The following is a 19450-nucleotide window of genomic DNA, read 5'->3' on the forward strand; positions in this document are numbered from 1 at the left end:
GGACCTTGAACCTGTCCGCCCGCCCGCCCGCCTGCGTGCCACCCACCGCTGCTCCCCGTAGGTGCGCACTACCCGCACACTGGATATTCCCGTTGCGCGGGTCCCCTGGTGGCTCTCATCCCGCGAAAAATCCCACACTGACCTGAGCTGCGAGCCGGTAACATACACTTGGGCACTCGATCATTTAAAACTTTCGGGAGGTTTCCTGTTGCTCCTTCTCACGCATTGCGCTCCGCCGGTGTCCTGACCTCTGCTCCACCTCGCCCCGCATTCGGCGCACACGACGCAGCAGCACAAAGAGTGGAGTGAATGGTGAAATTTCACACCGGTTTGACTCTGCACGCAATTTAACGAAGACGGACAGAAAGCAACACAAAAAAAATGCAACCGGAAAAGGGACGGGCTCGCCTTCAAAGTAAAAGAAAGGACATGTCACAGTCACGACAAATACGCAGCGCTGAGTTCATACATGTACAGCAGAGATGATATGTGTTTAGAGTATTAGAGTTTTATCAGCGATAAAATACATAATTCATCTTTTAAGTTGGTACACTCCAGTAAACATTCCCAAGCTTGTTAGTGGGGGACTAATTTTGAAATGACAAGCCGGGAACACTTGTCTGTTTATAGCCAGCTCGACACTTGGTGTGAGATTAGAGGGAGGAGTAAACATGGGCAGTACCCTTACCCTGGGATTTACCTGTAACAGGTCTGGCTACTTCTTTTAACACTTTAAGGCAAGACGCTCCAGGCAAACACATTGTCATTTCATGTACTAGCAGCAGTCCATAACGAAATTTGTCGCTATTTTGTTTGTTATACTATATTAAAAAAAAAAAAAAAAAAAAAAAGTATATATTCTAAAGGCTATTCATGTTTCTATGGATTTGATTAGATATTATTTATGTCTGTAAATAGTGGATTTTAGTAAAAAAAAAAAAAAGTATGAAATAATTACATTTTACTTTACATATCTTTAAAGGCTGGTTTCTCAAAATGAGTTTTTTTCCACTTCAGAAGCACTCACATACACCAAACTTTCCAGTTGTATTCTTATCTATAAGTCTGGAGGTTTCTTAGCCTGATTTATGTAACATTTCATTATAAAAACATGGAAAGAATGTCTTTCATTCAGGATGTTTACAGGGTTTTGTGATTTGTTAAGTGATAAAAGGAGATCGGAATTAAAAACATTGATTGAACTGTATTATGTGAACAAAATGAAAGAATGCTTAGCCTGGTGCTATAACATCCCAGCATTTTCACACAAAGGATCACTGAGCAATGATGGTTCAATTACATTTGCTTAACATGAAATAAAACAGTATTAAATAATTATTTGTGTAAAATAATGTAACTGTGCGAGGTTTGGTGCCTTAATAGGAATCCTTTATGTTGTTATGTCCTTAATAATGATCATGAACATTGTTCATGCTTGTATGGTGCATTTGTTCATTGTCCAGCCAGCAAATAAAGAACAAAGAGATCATGTTGGCTCCTGCTGCTCAGTAAACAAAGAAGGATGAAATCACTCTCCCAGCTGAATGCTGTCCCTACACCTGTCTGCATTTATGGAACTTAGTTCTGAATAACAGTTTTTGCAAAAACACACCAAAGAGGAAATATTCTCAGAACAAAGTCAACATCGAGAATAAAATGAATCCATCGCTGGGAGCAAATATTTAGAAGTTCCTCCACTCGGTTTTATTACTAACCTGTGGAGAACAAGCAGTTCTTGTCCAAAACCACATCAGAGGGAGAAAGAGAACATCCGTAAGCTGATACCAGTGTCTCTGTGAGAGAGCTGGAAGATCATCTCAGATCATGCTCATCCTCAGGAAATAAAGGACTCTGACCTCCTGATAACAACCTTGATCATTTTCAAAGTACACCAAACATGAGGAAGCCATTTAATCAAGTTATTTTTAGACAGTTGGTTAAATATTCCTCTAAAGACAGCTCTGCGTCTAATGCCCGTTTACAATCTGCCAACTTTTGTTTTCTCAATTTAACTTTTGTTTGAATAAAATGCAACATAAAATTGACATCACAAAACCATGCAAGCTCTCTACATTTCTACATCTCTTTATTATTCTAATGAATACAAAGAATCCTCAGCAAATCTTCACTTTGTCATTCTTGCTTTAAAGGAACTTAATTCCTTGTCGGACTTGTTACTGGGCAGGTTTATGTCGGTGTAGCAATACACCATTTTAAAATATTCTTTACTCAAGTCCTTGCTGTGGATGTCAAGTAACCTATTTTATTAATTTAATAGTTCTTCATGTGCTATTGTTTTTGCCGTTTTATTGAATTCTGCCTTTTACTTGGCTGTTGCAAAACATTTTGTCACTGTATATTTTGAACAGTGCACAAATACAAATACAGATGATTATCATGTAGCAACAAATCCACATCCTGTGACATGCAGTCAGCTGAGTGCAGTGTTCCACAGGTTCTGACAGTTCTTTATATAAATGAACAAACATTTTTTTCCTCACCTCATTTGGTTTATAAGGCAGGCAGACAGAAAAAGTATTCCATGGTGACTGGAAACTATGAAGAATAGATATACAAGTCAAGAATATCACACACATTCAAGTTGTAGCTACCGTTTATTATATTTTTCTGTCGGGACAGACCAAGCGGTGACTTTTGCCCACAAAGATAAACTCAACCCTCTAATTTAGTCTCTGCACCTCTCTTGCAGGCACTGCTGACTAAAAGGAACAGGGCTCACGTCTTTCTCTGGTGTAGTCTTAACAACCTGACTCTGACCATCTGCATATGCACATGTTCAAACATGTACTTCTTACAGTAAATTAAGACTTAACTGTGTCTTAGTTGAGTGTGTCCAGGAGAAGGTAATTCATGTCCATACTACTGTAGCTGCTTTAAAACGCACATATTCCAGTTAATTAATCGGTTGTATTCATCATTTTAAGAACAATACAGAAATCACAAGCACAACACTAGGAAAAAAAAAAAAAAGGAAAAAGGTACAAAGTCAATATTTCCAAAGCAAAAGTGAACAGTCCTGTACCCTAAGGGTTGTACGGGAGCTCCATCTTAAGATTGAGAGAGAAGCTCAAAGTCTATTCCAGGCTAACGTCTTATTACTCCACCTATCCACAGTGCTGCTACATACATACTTTGGGACACAGGCATTAACATTCAAAACACATCTGATCTATGCACACAGCCATCACAACTCCAAGAATTGATCAGAAGGCCCATGAGAAGAGGCTTGGATGGATAGCAAAAGTATGAGGAGGGCTGTAGGAGAGAGGGTAGTGCAAGGTGAATGGTCTAGCCCTTAACGGGTGAGGGGTTCTGAAATTCTGCACTTAACACTTGGGATGCACATTTTTCCTACCCTAAAATCGCTGTGAAAACACATGCACAGTTCAAAGCTGTGGGTTGAAAAGGAGGGGGGGAGGGCAGGGCTGTGGCACACAACTCATTTCTTAAATCCCCATACCACCGTGCCATCAGCTGGGAAAGCCCACCCCAGTCAGCTAGCTGCCACAGCGAAAAGCCCGAACACAAAGAAAGCCAGCGAAGACGCGCCAAAGGTCAGTGCTCTCATTGACGTTCTCACACACACACACACACACACACACACATTTCATGTACTCACAATCACACCTTAAACACAAATGGCCGAAGTTACAAAACTTTTAAGTACAGATGATCCATTTTATAGGCATATCTTTATCTACGGTTTCACTTCGCACGCAACTTCCTTTTCTCCGTTCTCGATGTCCATGGCGTTGTCGCCGTTCTCCTTGCCCCCACTCTTCACCTTCTCTTCTTGTTTCTGTTTGTGAGGAGAGACGGAAACAAATCAAATCGGCACCTTTTTTCATTCGGTCTCTGATAATCTAAACGCATGCTCATCCCCCCCTCTTGTGGCTGCTGCGGAAAAGGCAATCCGTCACCTTTGAATCCCTCTCCGCAAACTTCTGGAACATGTTGGCATAGATGCGTTTGTCCTTCTCGTGTTGCTCCTTTATACGTTTCTGACAAAAGACCACCTGGCAGGAAACAATGAAGGAGATGTCAGCATGCTGTATTTTTTTTTTTTTTTTTTAGAAATGACTCAAATTACTGCTGTACAGTATTCATAAGAAACAATATAACACAATGAATGTCTTCAAATTTTGATGGCACTTTTTCTGGAAATACAGTATGTATCATTGGTCCATGAGGAATCTGATATGAGCTAAAGAATGAGTGCAAATATTTTCAACCTTCACAGAAAATGATTCACATTTTTCCACACATCCTGCTTGACTGCGACATAAACGGAGAAGAAACTGTCTGACAAATGAGCTGCTATGATAAATAAATTAGTGAAACATTGGCCCCTTTCGTTTGGTGTGAACATTACATAACCACATCATGTCTTAACTGTATAAAAAGACACATCAATATAACTTGATGGACCTTTTCTGGATTTTTAACAAACACAATTGTCACGATAGAAAAATGTCCACAAAAAAAAACAAAAAAAAAACGACCCAGGTTGAAAGTTGCTGAAAGGACCCTTTAAGACACATGGTGGTTTACCTGGCTCTTGGCAGCCTTGTTGGCAGGATACAGCTGAACAACTTGCTGGAAATCGTCTCTTGCCCTGTCAAACTCCTTCATACCAAATAGTGCCTCTCCCTTTCGGAACAAAGCCTTCTCATTGGATGCATCCAACTCCAGAGCCTTCAATCATGAACAGAGAATAATTAGAGGTTTCAGTATTTTAAACAAATAAATAAGTAGCTGTTATAGTAAAAAAAAAAAAAAAAAAAAAACTCAAGACATCTGAACAATCAACGCTCAATATAACAGAGTTAGAGCATGTCTCATGCTAAATACTAAATAAATTGTCAACAAATGGTTATTAAATTGTGTCTAGCTTGAAGATAAACGATAGATACCTTATTACAGTTTTCTAGGGCTTGGTTTGGCTCCTGTAGTTTAAGGAAGCACATGGCCATGTTCAGATGAGCAGCCAGCTGCAGTGATTTTGCCTTCTTCTCATCCTCCGCTGACAAACCCGATTCATGTTCCAGCCATGACACAATCCTTTTGTACTGCACAGACGCCTGCTTGTATTTCCCCTCCTGGAGCATATTCAAATCACTGTATTACACAACATGTCAATGTATCAATCTGTCTTAAAATGTGAGACATGACTTAATGCTTCTTAAAAACAGACCTTAAAATACTGTGTTCCCTTCTCTTTGACAATGTTGCTCTGCTCCAGTTTTTCTACTGTGTTCATTTCCCATGATTCCTTTGCCTAAAGAGAAATAAAAGGCATGAATGACATTATTGAGGGAAAAACAATGACATGTAATTGAACAGTGCCAGCATCTGCTTACCTTCTCAAAGGCCGTCAACTTGATTTTGTACTGCAGTGTTGCTCCACCAGGAATGTTATACTTCGCATTTCCTGCATTCCCAAAACCGTATCTACAAATCAAAGACAAATATCACTGGTCATAGGGACATAACAAAATCTGTTGCAGTGCAACTTAAAACACTACATATTGTATAGTAACGTGGAACAGATAATTCTATAGCTATTTTAGTTTTTGTCATGTTCTGTGTTGACCATATTTCATTCCTTTTTTTTTTACCCAGTTTAATTCAATACTCTTTAAAGCATGCAGGATTAAGTTATTTACATATCCTAGTAAAGCTTCATTAAACTGTGGAAATAATCTGTAAACAGTTGCTTGAGAGATGTTTAAAAACACCTAAACATAACATTTATAAAACCCCTGACTTTGACAGGACTTCACCGCAATGAAATAGTAAGTAGGTAAGTTTCCTTGATTCATGTGATCATACTTAGGCTTAACATTGAAGAGTGCTTCCTCTCCCTGCTCCATAGCCGTGATAGCTTTCTCCACTCCGGCTGGCAAGCCGAGACTCTCGCCATCTCCAATCTCAAACTTTAATTCTCTCTCGTCAAATACGTTCCCATCACAGGTGCCCTCCACAGTTACTGAAAGGGGGTGAGAAGACGTGGGGTAAGCGAGTGCCACAAATCAGACGTACAACGGTACAGTAGTTGTGGAAAACGGGCAACTGAAGACAAGTAAAGCCATTTCCAAACTGTCAGAGAATCATTATTTTTTTTTTTTTTAAGGATATAAATTAACCACTGCAGTTAATTTAGAATTTGCATGCACGGTAAAAGAAGTGGCCCTGTGATGGACTGGCGATCTGTTCAGGGTGAACGCTGCCTCCGCCCAAAGTGAGCTGGGCTAGGCTCCAGCCTCCCCGTGACCCTGTTCAGGATAAGGCGGGTATAGATAATGGATGGATGGTAAAATAAACTACTGTAATCTCACAATCTGATACTGCTGCTAATTAAAAAAAAAAAAAAAAAAAAAAAAACTGGTCCATTAAATGCTCCTACTAAAAGTGGTAAAATAATATCACTATATTTCACTGTATTTCTGCGACAACTATATTTGTCGTTACCTTGCTGTGAGATAGACTTTTCTGATTAAGGAACTGAAAGGGTTATATCCATCCATCTTTGATAAAAAAAATAAAATTATTTTACCTCGCAGAACTCAGGAGCTGCCGGCCTACCGCTGTCTCGATTGGCTTTGACACCTCAGTTTGGATCTGAACTAATGTGTTTAAACACCACAGTCATGCCATAAGACAATCAAACGAAGCGAATGGGGCAGTGGGGGCCCAACAACTCCTGTGTTCTGCAAGGTAAAATGACTGATTTGGTTAAAGGAGTCTGGTGGCTTTGAAGGGAGTGATATAACTATTTCAGGTTGTCATCACAAAGGGCCGTTTGACTGCAAAGTAAAGCTGTGAATATATTCTAAATATAGCGTACGCATAAGGTGATGTTTTTTTTTTTTTACATGGTTGAAATGTGTTTTGTTGCCGACCCTGTCCACAGCAGTACATTGCTAAGCTTTTCCAAACTGGGGATGAGCTGACCCCTTTTTTGGAGAAGTACCTCAAACAAGCCCACTTCAAAAAATGCAAACCATTCTTTTAAAGATCACAAAAACCTCTTTACAAATGCATCGGCAGATATTGAATAGGTTGTTACCCAACGTGATAGTTGAAACTCATTTAGTAAAGTAGATCACCATTGTTGTAACTGTATCATGATTACTTAGCCGAGCATTGCTCTTTCTAAAAGTACTCTAAAACACGGACTACTTTCCAAGGACAAAATTAAACTAAACTTAAAATGAAATGCACTACATGTTTTCCTACTTCATCTGAATGATTTCTGGTGATGTTGAGGTTGCTATATTTTTTTTTACTTATTAAAGGAACCTAAAGTGAAAAATTGCATCTTGGTCAATGTCTTCAATATTAGCAAAGAAATAGCTGCGTCTGGATGCGTTACCTTCAACAGCAGCTCCTTCGTTAGGCTTGGAATATCCCTGCCCTTTAGTGATAATGCGTCGGATGATTCCTCCATCCTCATCAGCAGTAATGTCCTCCCCTCGAAATTCAAACAGTTCGACCTACAAGTTCGTAGACACGTAAGTGAAGCTCTTAGGAGCTTGTCATACTACAAGCGCAGGAATAAGGTGCAAAGTGTAAAATGGGACAGTCAGAACGACCTGATGCCACCGATGTTTACCTCAAAAACCAAAGTAGCATTGGGTGGTATCTTGGGTGGGCTGCCTGCAGACCCGTAAGCATACTCTGGCTTACAGATGAGCTGGCACAACTCCCCCACTTTCATTGTGGCCACACCGATGTCCCACGCCTTTATTACTTGTCCTAAAATCAGAGAGGGGGTGATTCAATCACACTGGCTGTGCAGCCGTGACAGGTGAATGGCCATTCGTCTGTTAAGACGCGAAACCAACCTTTGCCCAACTCAAAGGAAAACTGCTCTCCTCTGTCCCTACTCGAGTCAAAAAGAGTCCCGTCCAGAAGCGTGCCCACATAATGGACAAACACTTTGTCACCAGTCATGGGCAGCTCTGTGCCAGTGCCTTCCAATTTGACCACCTGTAAAAAAAAACAACAAAAAACACACAAGAAGAGACTTGATCAAAAAAAAAAAAAAAAAAAATCAATTGGGAATTATTTAGAAACAAACAAGTTATCCCTTCAAAAGCGCACGTAAAGTCGGCCTCACACACACACCCGCGTCTTGCGCACCCACCCCGCAGTCTGGCACTTTGCATCATTAAGAGGTGGAGCCGCCAAATTATTCAGCGTGAAATGAACGCGAGCCGTGACATCTCATTCACGAGCCGTGCGCGCGCGTTTGAGCCATTGACCAGTAATAGTTTTGAGTCTCCGGTGTTTCACACCCTTTTACAAACGCAGACAATTAAATGACTAATTATCAAACGTTTTTGTTTTTTTTGAGACTCTCGCAATAAGTTAGCAATGAAACCACCGACGCGAAAAGAGATAAATTGACATCACGTTGTTGTCAACATTGCAGTTAGCTCGCGCTAGCTGTTGTTTTTTTTTAATTTTTTTTTTTATTATTATTGACAGTGCACGCGATAGCACCCCAGCTATCGACAGCTACCGTTAGCCTAGCTCAATACGTGAAAACGAGCAGCCAAAGCTTAAATTAAACCACTCGACACTTTGCTTTGGATTTAGAAGCCCCGACACGTGGTGATCACTTACCTTTAAAACACCCCCGTCCCTCTTTGGCGTGATGTCCTCTCCCTCCATCGGGATGGCGTGTTGTCCTTCACTCGTCTGCTCCTCCGCAGTCATCGTCATGAAGCAGGTTTGCCCTCCTCCTCCTACTCCTCCTCTTTACACCACAATCCAAACTACAGCGGCTAAAATACACTGACGCTGGATAAAGCGAACTACTTCTCAAAAACACGCCGAAGTGAAGCGAACAAACAAACAAACAAACAAACAAACAAACCCCGACTGACGTCGACACTAGCAAGCTAACAAGTCGTCGGTTAATACTTTCTCGTGAAGGCGACTGTAAATAAAACAAATACTCGTTATAGCTTTCGGGTAGTTTCAATGGCTACGCAACAGTCAACACTTTGTACCAGGAGGAGAATAATAGTGCGTGGTTTTGAAGCAGGGCTGCTTCCGAGTCCACGTTGTCCGGCAGTCTGGCGTCTGACGAGCGCTTAAAGAAGGACGGAGAACTTTCCAGACAACCGAGGAGGAACCAGGGGGCTGAGCCCGCGTTGGCGGCGCTGCATATACCGTATAAGCATCTACCGACAAGGCGGTGCACGCGCAGGGAAGAGCAAATGCGTATTTAGAAAAACAATTTTTATGCCGGTAATTAGACAAATAGTATCACGATTAGTTATAATAGGATGTAATAATCACATCATCTTGAAAAAAAAAAGGACAAAGCGTGGGACAAACTTACATAGCCCCGTCCACGCAAGGCGTGCCTGTGATGTAAAACAAGGTACTCCTCGTTGTATCTTGCTCCCCATTGGCCAGATTCCGCGGCCACTTCTGTTTGTTGGCGCGGTTGTCGAATAGCCGGGTTTTTGAGTAAAACAACACCCAACTAAAAAAAAAAAAATCCCTTTACAGGACATCTACGGTAAGTATATAGCGATGATATATGTGAAGATTATGATCGATAATAGGTAAAAGATGTCGTATAATAAAGCGACTAGTTGTAAAGTAGGTAGCTACCTATGACTTCAGCTGGCGTTAAAGTTGATTTTTCCAGACAGCTATACAGTGACAGCCTTCGTGTTTTGCCGTCTCACACAAGATGAATCGGACATCTTTTCAGTTCAACGACGATTTTATTAATGTAGTAAAAAAAAAAAAAAAAAGAAGCAAACTGAAACTGTAATTCGTCTGGAAATAGTCGCCTATTTGCCTGTGTGCTTCAAGTGTTAGACACAACACGGTCACTATCAGGAGTCAATACAGACCAGTCTAAACACACTGTGAGATTCCTCGATATCTGGACTCGTATGTTTGCTCTAACCTTTCTGTTATCTTTCCAGGAGGGTTGACGAGCATGGAAAACGGCAGGACCCAGTTTCCATTCCCGTACCAACCCTATAACATCCAGGAGCAGTTCATGCGATCCCTGTACAACGTACTGGACCAAGGCAAAGTTGGCATCTTTGAGAGTCCCACTGGAACGGTGCGCATTTGTACCATGAGAGAGAAATCAGTGCATATACTTCATGTATAACTTTTTGTTTGTTTGTTATATTATAGGGTAAGTCACTGAGTCTGATATGTGGAGCACTGAGCTGGCTCACAGATTATGAGGACAGGAAGAGGCAGGAGACAGCTGCTCTGTTGCAGGAAGGAGAAGCAGCTCTTTCCACTTCTGCTACTCAGTCCTCCACTGCTAGCTCCTCGGCCGAGCCGGACTGGATCACCGACTTTGTTCAGAAAAAGGCTGAACGTGATTTGGTGTCAAAGTTGAAGGTGAGCGTGCACAGAGAGGACATTTTCACGTGACCTTGGCATGGATGTCTGGGGATTTTTGTCTCTTCACCCGCTCAGCTTTTGATTATGATCAAATGTTTTTTTTTTGCCAGGAGGAAGATCTGAAAAGGAAGAAGAGGGAAGAACGATTAGAAATGATAAGAAATAACGTTCAACTAAAGTATGCAATTAAAAGAAAGGTAAGCCATGTTGCACATTTGCATCTTAAAGAACATAGAAGACAGAATTCACTAAAAAAAAAAATTACAATTACTGTACGTCGCTGAAAACAACTGAATGAAGAACGTTATCTGTCTTTAGAACTGTGAAGAGGACGAGGCATACAAGTTGCTTCAGCTCAGTAAAGAGGAACAGGTTAAGGAACCTGCAGATCAAGAAGACGAGGAGCTTATCCTTGCAGAATATGAGAGTGACGACGAGTCAAAGAGCAAAAGCAGGTGAGGGCGGCCATTAATGGGTGCCCACTGCCTGAAATGTAATCGTCACAATAATAACCTGAAATGGAAAGACAATGACAGCAGAGTTTTTACTCGAATACTCTCAGGTTCCTTGGAGCGGAGGATGACGAAGATGACGAACTAGTTGAAGAACACGTTACAAAGGTGTGTGAGAAATTTTACTTTGTAGCTTTAAGACTGTGTGTCTAACATGTAGTATAATAACGAGTGTCACACGTGACCCTGATGTGAGACGGTGTACATGCTCATGTTTGCAGATTTACTACTGCAGCCGCACTCACTCCCAGCTGGCCCAGTTTGTCCATGAGGTTCAAAAGAGCCCCTTCAGTAAGGACATCAGTCTGGTCACACTGGGCTCAAGGCAGGTATGTGTGTACACACACACACACACACACACACACACACACACACACACACACACACACACACACACACACACACACACACACACACACACACACACACACACACACACACACACAGACATATACAAACCCAAAGGCAACCAGTAAAAGGGTTAGTAGTAGATTTGCTATTTGTTTAAATCATTTGCAAATATCTACATACAGATTTGAATGTAAGGAATACAAGCAGTACAAGCAAATAGTATTTTTGCATGATTGCCTTCATTCTGTTCTTTAAGAGTCAACATGCGGTATGCTGTGTTTTTCTCAAATGCCAGTCAATCCAAAACTTTATTTGTCACTCATGGAGCAGTTCATGGCAAGCGAGGACAGCAACATTCCAGACATCACAGTACAAAAATAGATATAGATAAATGCTCAAAATAGAGATCAATGTGCTTCCCATTCCTCTTATAGACATTATTTAAGAATCTGAGCTTTCTTCTTTTTGTTTTGCAAGCTGGAGTTTTATAGTGTGCTCCTGTAGGCGTCATTACAAACTCGTTATGGAGCACACTTGTTAATTATAGCATACGTTTTACGAAAGGCTTGCTTTTTTTTAGGTGATATACACTCTATGTTCTCCTCCCACTCACTGTCCCTTACGCTGCCAGAATGCCTGAGAACTTTCTGTCTACTTCCTTGTAATACGATCTTTCATTCCCCAGAGTAACTGATAGCTTGACTTTCTCTGTCCTGAACTGACATATAACAGTAACACTTGCTGATAAAGCACTCGATCAAAAACTTAAATGTTTTTCTGAGTACTAATTATCAAGATATGCCAAAAATGATTGGGTTGTAAAACAGGTTATAGATTCAATTAGATCCTATATGATATATGAAACATTTGCAGTATTGTCTTTGCTACAAGCACCTAGAATGATCCCAAGAGGTTCCCAAATTGTTCAGACCATGTGCCACTATGTACCAAACCAGATTCCCTAAGTACCGCTGTCAGCTGCAGATGCCATTTTTTTTTTCCATAAAATATAATTCAATAATTTAACCATGCCACAACCACAGAAAAGTCCACTGTTTCAAAATCAAAGACTACATATAAAGGAAGTTCTTAACACTAATTTAAGTTTTTAATAGTCCTTTTATTTAATAGTAGTTTATTTTTGGTGAATTTAACTTTTAAATGGCAAGGTAGAAGACATTCTGAGATGTATTTGAAGGGGAAAAAAAGTTAACCCCTGAGGTCCAATGACATTAATGGGTCTAATAAATATATCTTAATCAGGTCAAATCTTCTGTGTAGCTAATAACATATTTTTCTTTGTTTATTTAGGATTGCTTCAACAATGACAATCCTGTCAATGTGTAATGATCATTTAACTACAGCAACTATACATTAGAGGGGTCATGTGTTATATGTAGTTACTCTACTGGAACAAATCTGTGCCTATGCACAATAATGTCACTGATGCAAATATCCTACTGTGAGACAGTGAAATAGAAAAATGTATATTTAAAGTGATTTAGAAATACTGCGACAGTTATGATGGAGCTCTATATACTCAGCCTCAACCTGAGGACAAATGCTGTGTCACAATAATTTACCTGTAGTTCCTAAAATGTGAGACAGCTCAACTATCTGAGGTGAACAAAAGTGAGCTACACATTGTCATTTGCTGTTGGATCCTTAAAAATTCTGTCTCTGTGTCTGGGATAATTTATTATAAAGAATTAATAAAGTTACTGCTGTTTTAGCATGTGTGAAATGCGCACAGGGCTTGGTGTTGAGCAACTCAGAGTAATTTTGACTTTTCTCTGTCAGTTCAGAAAAGTCAAATTTATGGATCCTTTTGCTTTGAAGCTTCAGGTACTTAATACACTCAGAGGAAAGACTCCACAAACAGCTGGAAAGAAAAAAAACTGAACTTCAGCTTCTGTTAACATTTTGTCTAAATCTGGATTATATTCAGTATTAGTGATTCAAACCTGTGACATTTTTCTTTATTGCAGTAAAGTTGTGTTTTCACTGAAATTTCACTTTCGAAGAGATGTGAAATAGTAGAGCAACATTTAGTCATTTTGGAGACGTTTGTGTGTGCGCCTCCATGAAGGCATGCTAACTATGACTTTAACGCACCCTGTGATGTTTGTGCACTCGTATTCGTGCTAAAATATGGGAAAAGCCTGATGCTCAGGGTACCAAAAATATCCTGTTTGACATTTTCATAATTGTTCTTTTTCTCCTAAAGGAGGCGCTTTGAGGCTTCCTATTATTTGGCGTGATTAGTTCAGGCAGCGTGAGAAACTGAAACAAATGTCTCGCCAAAAAGCGTGGTGGTTGGCGACTCTGCCCGCATTTACAAAACAATCACTGAAGGGAAATTTCTGTCACAAAACTACAGTGTTACTTATCCTTGCACATTTTTAAGTGGGAAATCCAGGATCTTTTTCAGTGGGTATGTGGCCTGCACCTGCATATGGACGACACCACTGGTTTAAGAAAATGAAGCTTGTGCAACAGCTACAAGACAGATTTATTCCATGTCCTCAGCCACAGACACCTTGAATGGTCTGGAACAGTCTAGCCATGTGGAAGCACGTTATTTCAATTAACAGACATTACATACGTATGGCAGGTATACCTTTGCTGTTTTTTTTAAGTGTAATCTCAAAGATGTCATTATATGGCTACAGATTTGAATTAAAACCATGAACTACAGTGTGTTCAAATACAGTAAATTAGATCTACATTCATTTGCTTTCCACATTCAGAAACATACTTGGTATAGCCGAGGAATGAGTTTTTTTTGTGTGTTCAATAGGTAAAACATTATTGTTGACTGTGATGTCTGACACTGTTGTCATAAAAGTCTGTACTTGGCAGAACTTGTGCATTAATGAAGAGGTGCGACGCCTGGGCAGTATCCAGCACATTAATGACCGCTGCCTGGAGATGCAGAAAAACAAGCACGGTGAGGGACATTTAGCCTCATAAATATTTACAGAAATAGATTCTAACTTTTGGAGATCTAAAGCGATTTTCTCGTGATAGCAGCTTTTATCTGTTCTTCCATTTTGTAGATAAGCAGCATCAGGAAGAGGGCGTAAAACGTAAACGAGGCCCAGCAAAGACTGTGTGTCCCTATAATAAAGCCTCAGCACTGCAGCAGATGAGGAATGAAGTCCTGGGGACTGTCCATGACATAGAGCAGCTGCTGAAGCTGGGCAAGGAAGCACATTCATGCCCTTACTATGCCACACGCCTCGCTGTTCCCCCCGCGCAGGTAACCCAGTCTCCTTTGTACTCCATTCATTTAGCCCCATGTGTCATTGCATCTATAAATGTTTTTCAAATGTTCTGAAGGTTGATCTGTGGGGGGGAGAAGAAAAAAAAAAATCCTCTTTCTTAGAATATTTATTTCCTTCCAGTATATTTAAGTTTGACTGTTACCTGTACGGTCTGTGTTGTTTGGGTTGATGTAGCTGGTGGTGTTGCCATATCAGATGGTGCTTCATGAAGCTACAAGAAAGGCAGCAGGAGTCCAGCTGAAAGGACAGGTGCAATTACATGTTATTTTTTAACATCACAAATTTGTCTGCTCAGCAATTTAAACTTTTGTTGTGAAAATAAAAAAAAGTGTTGGAAACACACCAGTAATGTTAAATTTGTTTTTACAGGTGGTGATCATAGACGAAGCTCACAATCTTAGTGACACCCTCTCCTGTATACACAGCACAGAGCTCACTGGAGGACAGGTAAACACTTTCTTACATTATATTATATTGTTATTTATCAGTGTTTCCTGTGTTATTCTAAAATGTGAATTCTCTGCAGCTTTGCTGCGCTCAATCCCAGCTCGCCCAGTACTCTGACCGCTACAAGTGAGTCTCCCACAATGCACTTATTCACAGTTTAAAATGTTGACTTACCTTCATAGTTCATAATATGTTTCCAACATCAGGAGCAGACTGAAGGCAAAGAACCTGATGTACATCAAACAGATTCTGTTTGTGATTGAGGGTCTTGTTCGGGTGCTCGGAGGTGAGTGTCTTCGATTGTTGATTATTGCCAATGTGCAACAAGTTTAGCAATACTGGACAGTGTCATCAGCTGTTGTGACATTTCTGATGTTGGTATTTGCTCACTGTTTTACCCTGCAGGTAAGGTGGGACAGAATCCACAGAGCCAGACTACACAAGCAGGTCAGTCAGTAATAAATGCACACAAACACACTAATAAACATCAAAGCAGAAATATTTAACAGCTCTATTTTTTTCTTCTTCTAGGAACAGATATGCTCACCATTAACAATTTCCTCTTCAAGGCTCAGATCGACAATATCAACTTGTTTAAGGTAGTTTGTGTTACAATTAGGTTAAAAAAATATGCACGTAATATATAAACTACAAACTCTCATGGTTCAGTGTGATTGTCATTCTCACTTCAGTTACAAAGATACTTTGAGAAGAGCATGATCAGCAGGAAGGTAGGTGTTTAAGATGTATGCCTGATTTATACCATACAGATCTTTTTTTTTTTAAATTATTTCTACTGCAAAATGAAACGTAATCCATCGATGTCTTCACTCTGCAGCTGGGTGGCTTTGTGGAGACGTACGCAGGCTCAGGTGTGACTCTGCACACCCCGAGCAGCTCCAACAAGGAGAACCGACGCACCGAGGGCTTAAACCGCTACCTGCAGACCCTACAGAGCAACCAGAGCTCTGCTGCAGGTCAGATGTCCCTTTGTTTCTGCCACCCAAAGAAAGCATATTTTGGTGAATGACATCCTCGTTGCAGATGCACGGAAACAAACTGAAATCATATTCAGTAAAGAGAACAACTCAGCATACATACATAAGTAAAACCAAGAGTTATCCCAGTACATCATAAAATGCGCTGCAACTTTGCCTGACATCTTTGGACTAAGTACAATTGGAGACAACACAAGCAAGTTAACCTTATCAAAATCTACAGTCCCACGTGTGCTTGTCTATCAAATGTACAATCCAAGGATAATAAAGCATGTTTGTTTTTATCAAGCTGAAAAGTTTGCCTTTTTCTAAAAAGACAATATTTAGTAAATGTCCAGCTGCAGTGTTCTTTGTTACATTGTACTTGAGCTGCATGTGCATACTTTATTGTTTATTTTCAATCATATCTCTCACATCCAGCCATGAGTCACACTTTGGCATTAACCTAATCATCAGACAGCAGACAATGTACTATTTCTTTTCTCTGGTCCGCTCCCCTGTGTGCAGTTCCTTCAGCAGACCAGCAGGAGCCTGTCGAGGCACACAGAGTGCTCTCCGCTTCTCCCATGATGCAGGTGGAGGCTTTCTTCATGGCTCTCACCAACAGCAACACTGATGGTAGAGTTGTGGTGCACAGACAAGGTACCGTTTCAAACCACAACTCACAAATAAAGGAAAATAATGAAGTATAAAGAGTGTAAAACACCCCATTTCTTTATTGTTCAGGCACTTTGTCACAGAGCAGTGTCAAGTTCCTGTTGCTGAATCCAGCAGTCCACTTCGCGCAGGTGTTGAAGGAGTGCAGAGCAGTCGTCATTGCAGGAGGAACCATGCAGCCTGTGAGTTACGTCAAACTTACCGAAAATACACCGAGCTGTTGCTGTGTAAGTTTTTATCATATTAAAAGGTGTTACATGTAGGTTTCAGACTTCAAACAAGAGCTGCTGTTTTCTGCCGGAGTGACAGAGGAGCGCATCACTGAGTTTTCCTGTGGTGAGTGGCCGATTTTATAATGTCTCACCTTTTATGTTTTTCTAATCCACTGTCACTTAGTGATGTGTTATCTATATTTTTGTTTGTGGGAATTTCTGATTCATGCTTGACTCAAGTAATGATAGATTTTGAGTGTGAATACTCACTCTCTCATGCAGATTGATTAGACACAGGAATCATGTCCTGAACTCTTACCAGGTGCAAGTGAAAGCTGACCAATATGATGATTAAAAATTGTTACAGCTAAAGCCCTACATACAAAACTAAAAGTCCTACATATAAAACACATAGTGCTATTGCCGTTCTCTGAGACTAACAAGAACTGCTTGACATTTAAGCATAACTCAGATGATCTCAGCTCACTATTCAAACACAAGACAGTTATAGCTGTGTTGCATAGACAGACACGGTTTTGTGTATGTAATATTGTTTGGTCTTAATGTTCTTATTTGATCAAATGAAATAATTGAAATATTTGTGTTGTTGTATTTAAGATAATGAATTAATTACCTTCGATGTTGCCTGGTAACGTGTCTGTAGGCCATGTAATTCCTCCTGAGAACGTTCTTCCGCTCGTCTTGTGTTGCGGCCCCTCTGGTCAGGAGCTGGATTTTACTTTCCAAAACAGAGACTCTCCTCGCATGGTAATAGCAAATACACACATGTAATTTCGTTGACTGCAGCTGAATTGTTTGCCCAAACTTAAATGCATATTTGTCTCTGTTTGTTTACAGATGGATGAGACGGGGCGAATTCTATCCAACATTTGTAACGTGGTTCCTGGCGGGGTTGTGTGCTTCTTTCCTTCTTACGAATACTCGAGGCAGATCATTTCTCACTGGGAGGCCAGCGGTGCTCTTACCCGATTGGCTAATAAGAAGAAGGTACGTCACCCACGTCTTATTAAATGAGAAAAAATTTAAATGGTTGTCTCTTTTAAAAATTTGACCCTAGAAAGTCATATTTCTACCTTAAGTCAAGCGTGGTGTCGTGTTTGAGAAAATCAGCGTTTTCCCTACAATATTCAAAAACGATCGCAAACACCTCCTCAGATCTTCCAGGAGCCAAAGAAGGCCAACCAGGTAGAGCAGGTGCTGAGTGAGTTTTCCCGCTGTATCCAGGTAAAACTGGCACTGCTGACACATCAGATCTTATAACTGGGCATTTATGACGTAGTCATTGGCGTTGGGTTTTTATCACTGATAGGCGCTGGTTGTCTCTTTTCCTTTCAGAGGTGTGCTCTGGACAGCGGCGGACTCACAGGAGCGTTATTGTTCTCTGTGGTTGGAGGGAAGATGAGTGAGGGGATCAATTTCTCTGATGACTTGGGCAGGTTTGTGTAATTCAAGAGCACATCAGCAACCAGCAGTTGTACACTGCTAAAAGAAATTACCACTAAAAGTTACCGTCTGTATTTATGCATGTGATAACAGGTGTGTAGTGATGGTGGGAATGCCGTATCCCAATATCAAATCCCCAGAGCTGCAGGAAAAGATGTCTTATCTGGACAAACACCTGGTCAGACTCTTTCCTTTACTGTGATGTCACAAATATAGGAAGACAAATCCTGGAAATGTAAGAGTAAGATGCATCTCATCGTCAAATCTCACCTTTTTCTGTTTTAGCCTCACAGTCAAGGGAGGAGACCTGGACAAGCACTGATAGAAAACCTCTGCATGAAGGCTGTCAATCAGTCTATCGGTAATGATAATGATGCAAAATTCATGACAGCAGATACAATAAAAAAAAAAATCATTCGCAATAATTCATTTGAAGGTGGTGAGACAATATAATAATTACTAATATTTAAGTGACTTTCTCTGCCTAAAGGAAGAGCTATCCGTCACCGTGGCGACTATTCCTCCATCGTGCTGTGTGACAGACGTTACTCTCGATCTGCCACGCTCTCTAAACTTCCCACATGGATCAAAGATCGCACTAGCACACACACAACTTTTGGCCCTGCTTTTGGTGCCCTACGGAAGGTGAGACAAAAGTACAATTATGTATCCACACTCGAAACACTGCATCATGTCAAACACTTCAAATGTATTCAAATTTTGTCTGTATATTCTTCTTTCCTAGTTCTTCCTGCAGAAGAAGCAGAAGCACATGTAGTTTCTCTCCAAAAAGGCTCAACATTAAACCTAAAAGTCCAATGAGACTCGAGTAAGGAGGATTTTGGGGAAGTTGAAGTGCAACAGCATAGAGATTTAATGTGTTCTAATAAAAAGAAAAAATACTGCAAAATATGTAAAACGTTCACAATCACAGCTGCATTATGTTTACATTCTTGAACTTTTTGCACCCTAGTGATTTCAACTATCAACCAGGAAGGCTGTTATAGTTGCCTTATTTACCATTTTGCCTTCTTTCTATATCCTGTTTTGGCCTTGTGACATATCAGATGAATTTAAGAATAAGTAATCCAAGTATTCGATGGGAC

General features: G+C 40.4%; 2 protein-coding genes across 2 annotated transcripts; one reads left to right on the plus strand and one right to left on the minus strand.

Annotated features, from left to right (window-relative positions):
* Positions 1–2596: 2596 nt before the first annotated feature.
* fkbp4 (FKBP prolyl isomerase 4) lies at positions 2597–9130 on the minus strand. The gene is made up of 11 exons (XM_069711113.1): positions 8653–9130; positions 7869–8013; positions 7637–7779; positions 7397–7517; positions 5854–6010; positions 5382–5472; positions 5216–5299; positions 4935–5120; positions 4573–4716; positions 3942–4037; positions 2597–3820 (listed from the first exon to the last, which is right to left on the minus strand). The coding sequence occupies exons 1-11, from the start codon at positions 8749–8751 to the stop codon at positions 3719–3721; spliced, it is 1368 nt and encodes a 455-aa protein (XP_069567214.1). The 5' UTR covers positions 8752–9130; the 3' UTR covers positions 2597–3718.
* A 385-nt stretch (positions 9131–9515) lies between these two features.
* Positions 9516–19447, plus strand: ddx11 (DEAD/H (Asp-Glu-Ala-Asp/His) box helicase 11). Its single transcript, XM_069711174.1, has 28 exons — positions 9516–9559; positions 9978–10120; positions 10198–10413; positions 10527–10613; positions 10735–10871; positions 10979–11036; positions 11150–11257; positions 14142–14229; positions 14339–14541; positions 14741–14815; positions 14936–15013; positions 15093–15139; positions 15220–15299; positions 15419–15460; positions 15545–15612; positions 15706–15744; positions 15852–15990; positions 16519–16653; positions 16738–16850; positions 16932–17004; positions 17545–17648; positions 17739–17888; positions 18057–18125; positions 18237–18337; positions 18438–18522; positions 18630–18705; positions 18835–18989; positions 19090–19447. The coding sequence occupies exons 2-28, from the start codon at positions 9992–9994 to the stop codon at positions 19120–19122; spliced, it is 2688 nt and encodes an 895-aa protein (XP_069567275.1). The 5' UTR covers positions 9516–9559; positions 9978–9991; the 3' UTR covers positions 19123–19447.
* The last annotated feature ends 3 nt before the right edge of the window (positions 19448–19450 follow it).

Source organism: Brachyistius frenatus, unplaced genomic scaffold (assembly GCF_029030835.1).
Source record: "Brachyistius frenatus isolate BFR_SWC_R1_liver_20210118 unplaced genomic scaffold, ASM2903083v1 Contig_97, whole genome shotgun sequence".
In the NCBI taxonomy this organism is placed as follows: Eukaryota; Metazoa; Chordata; class Actinopteri; family Embiotocidae; genus Brachyistius; species Brachyistius frenatus.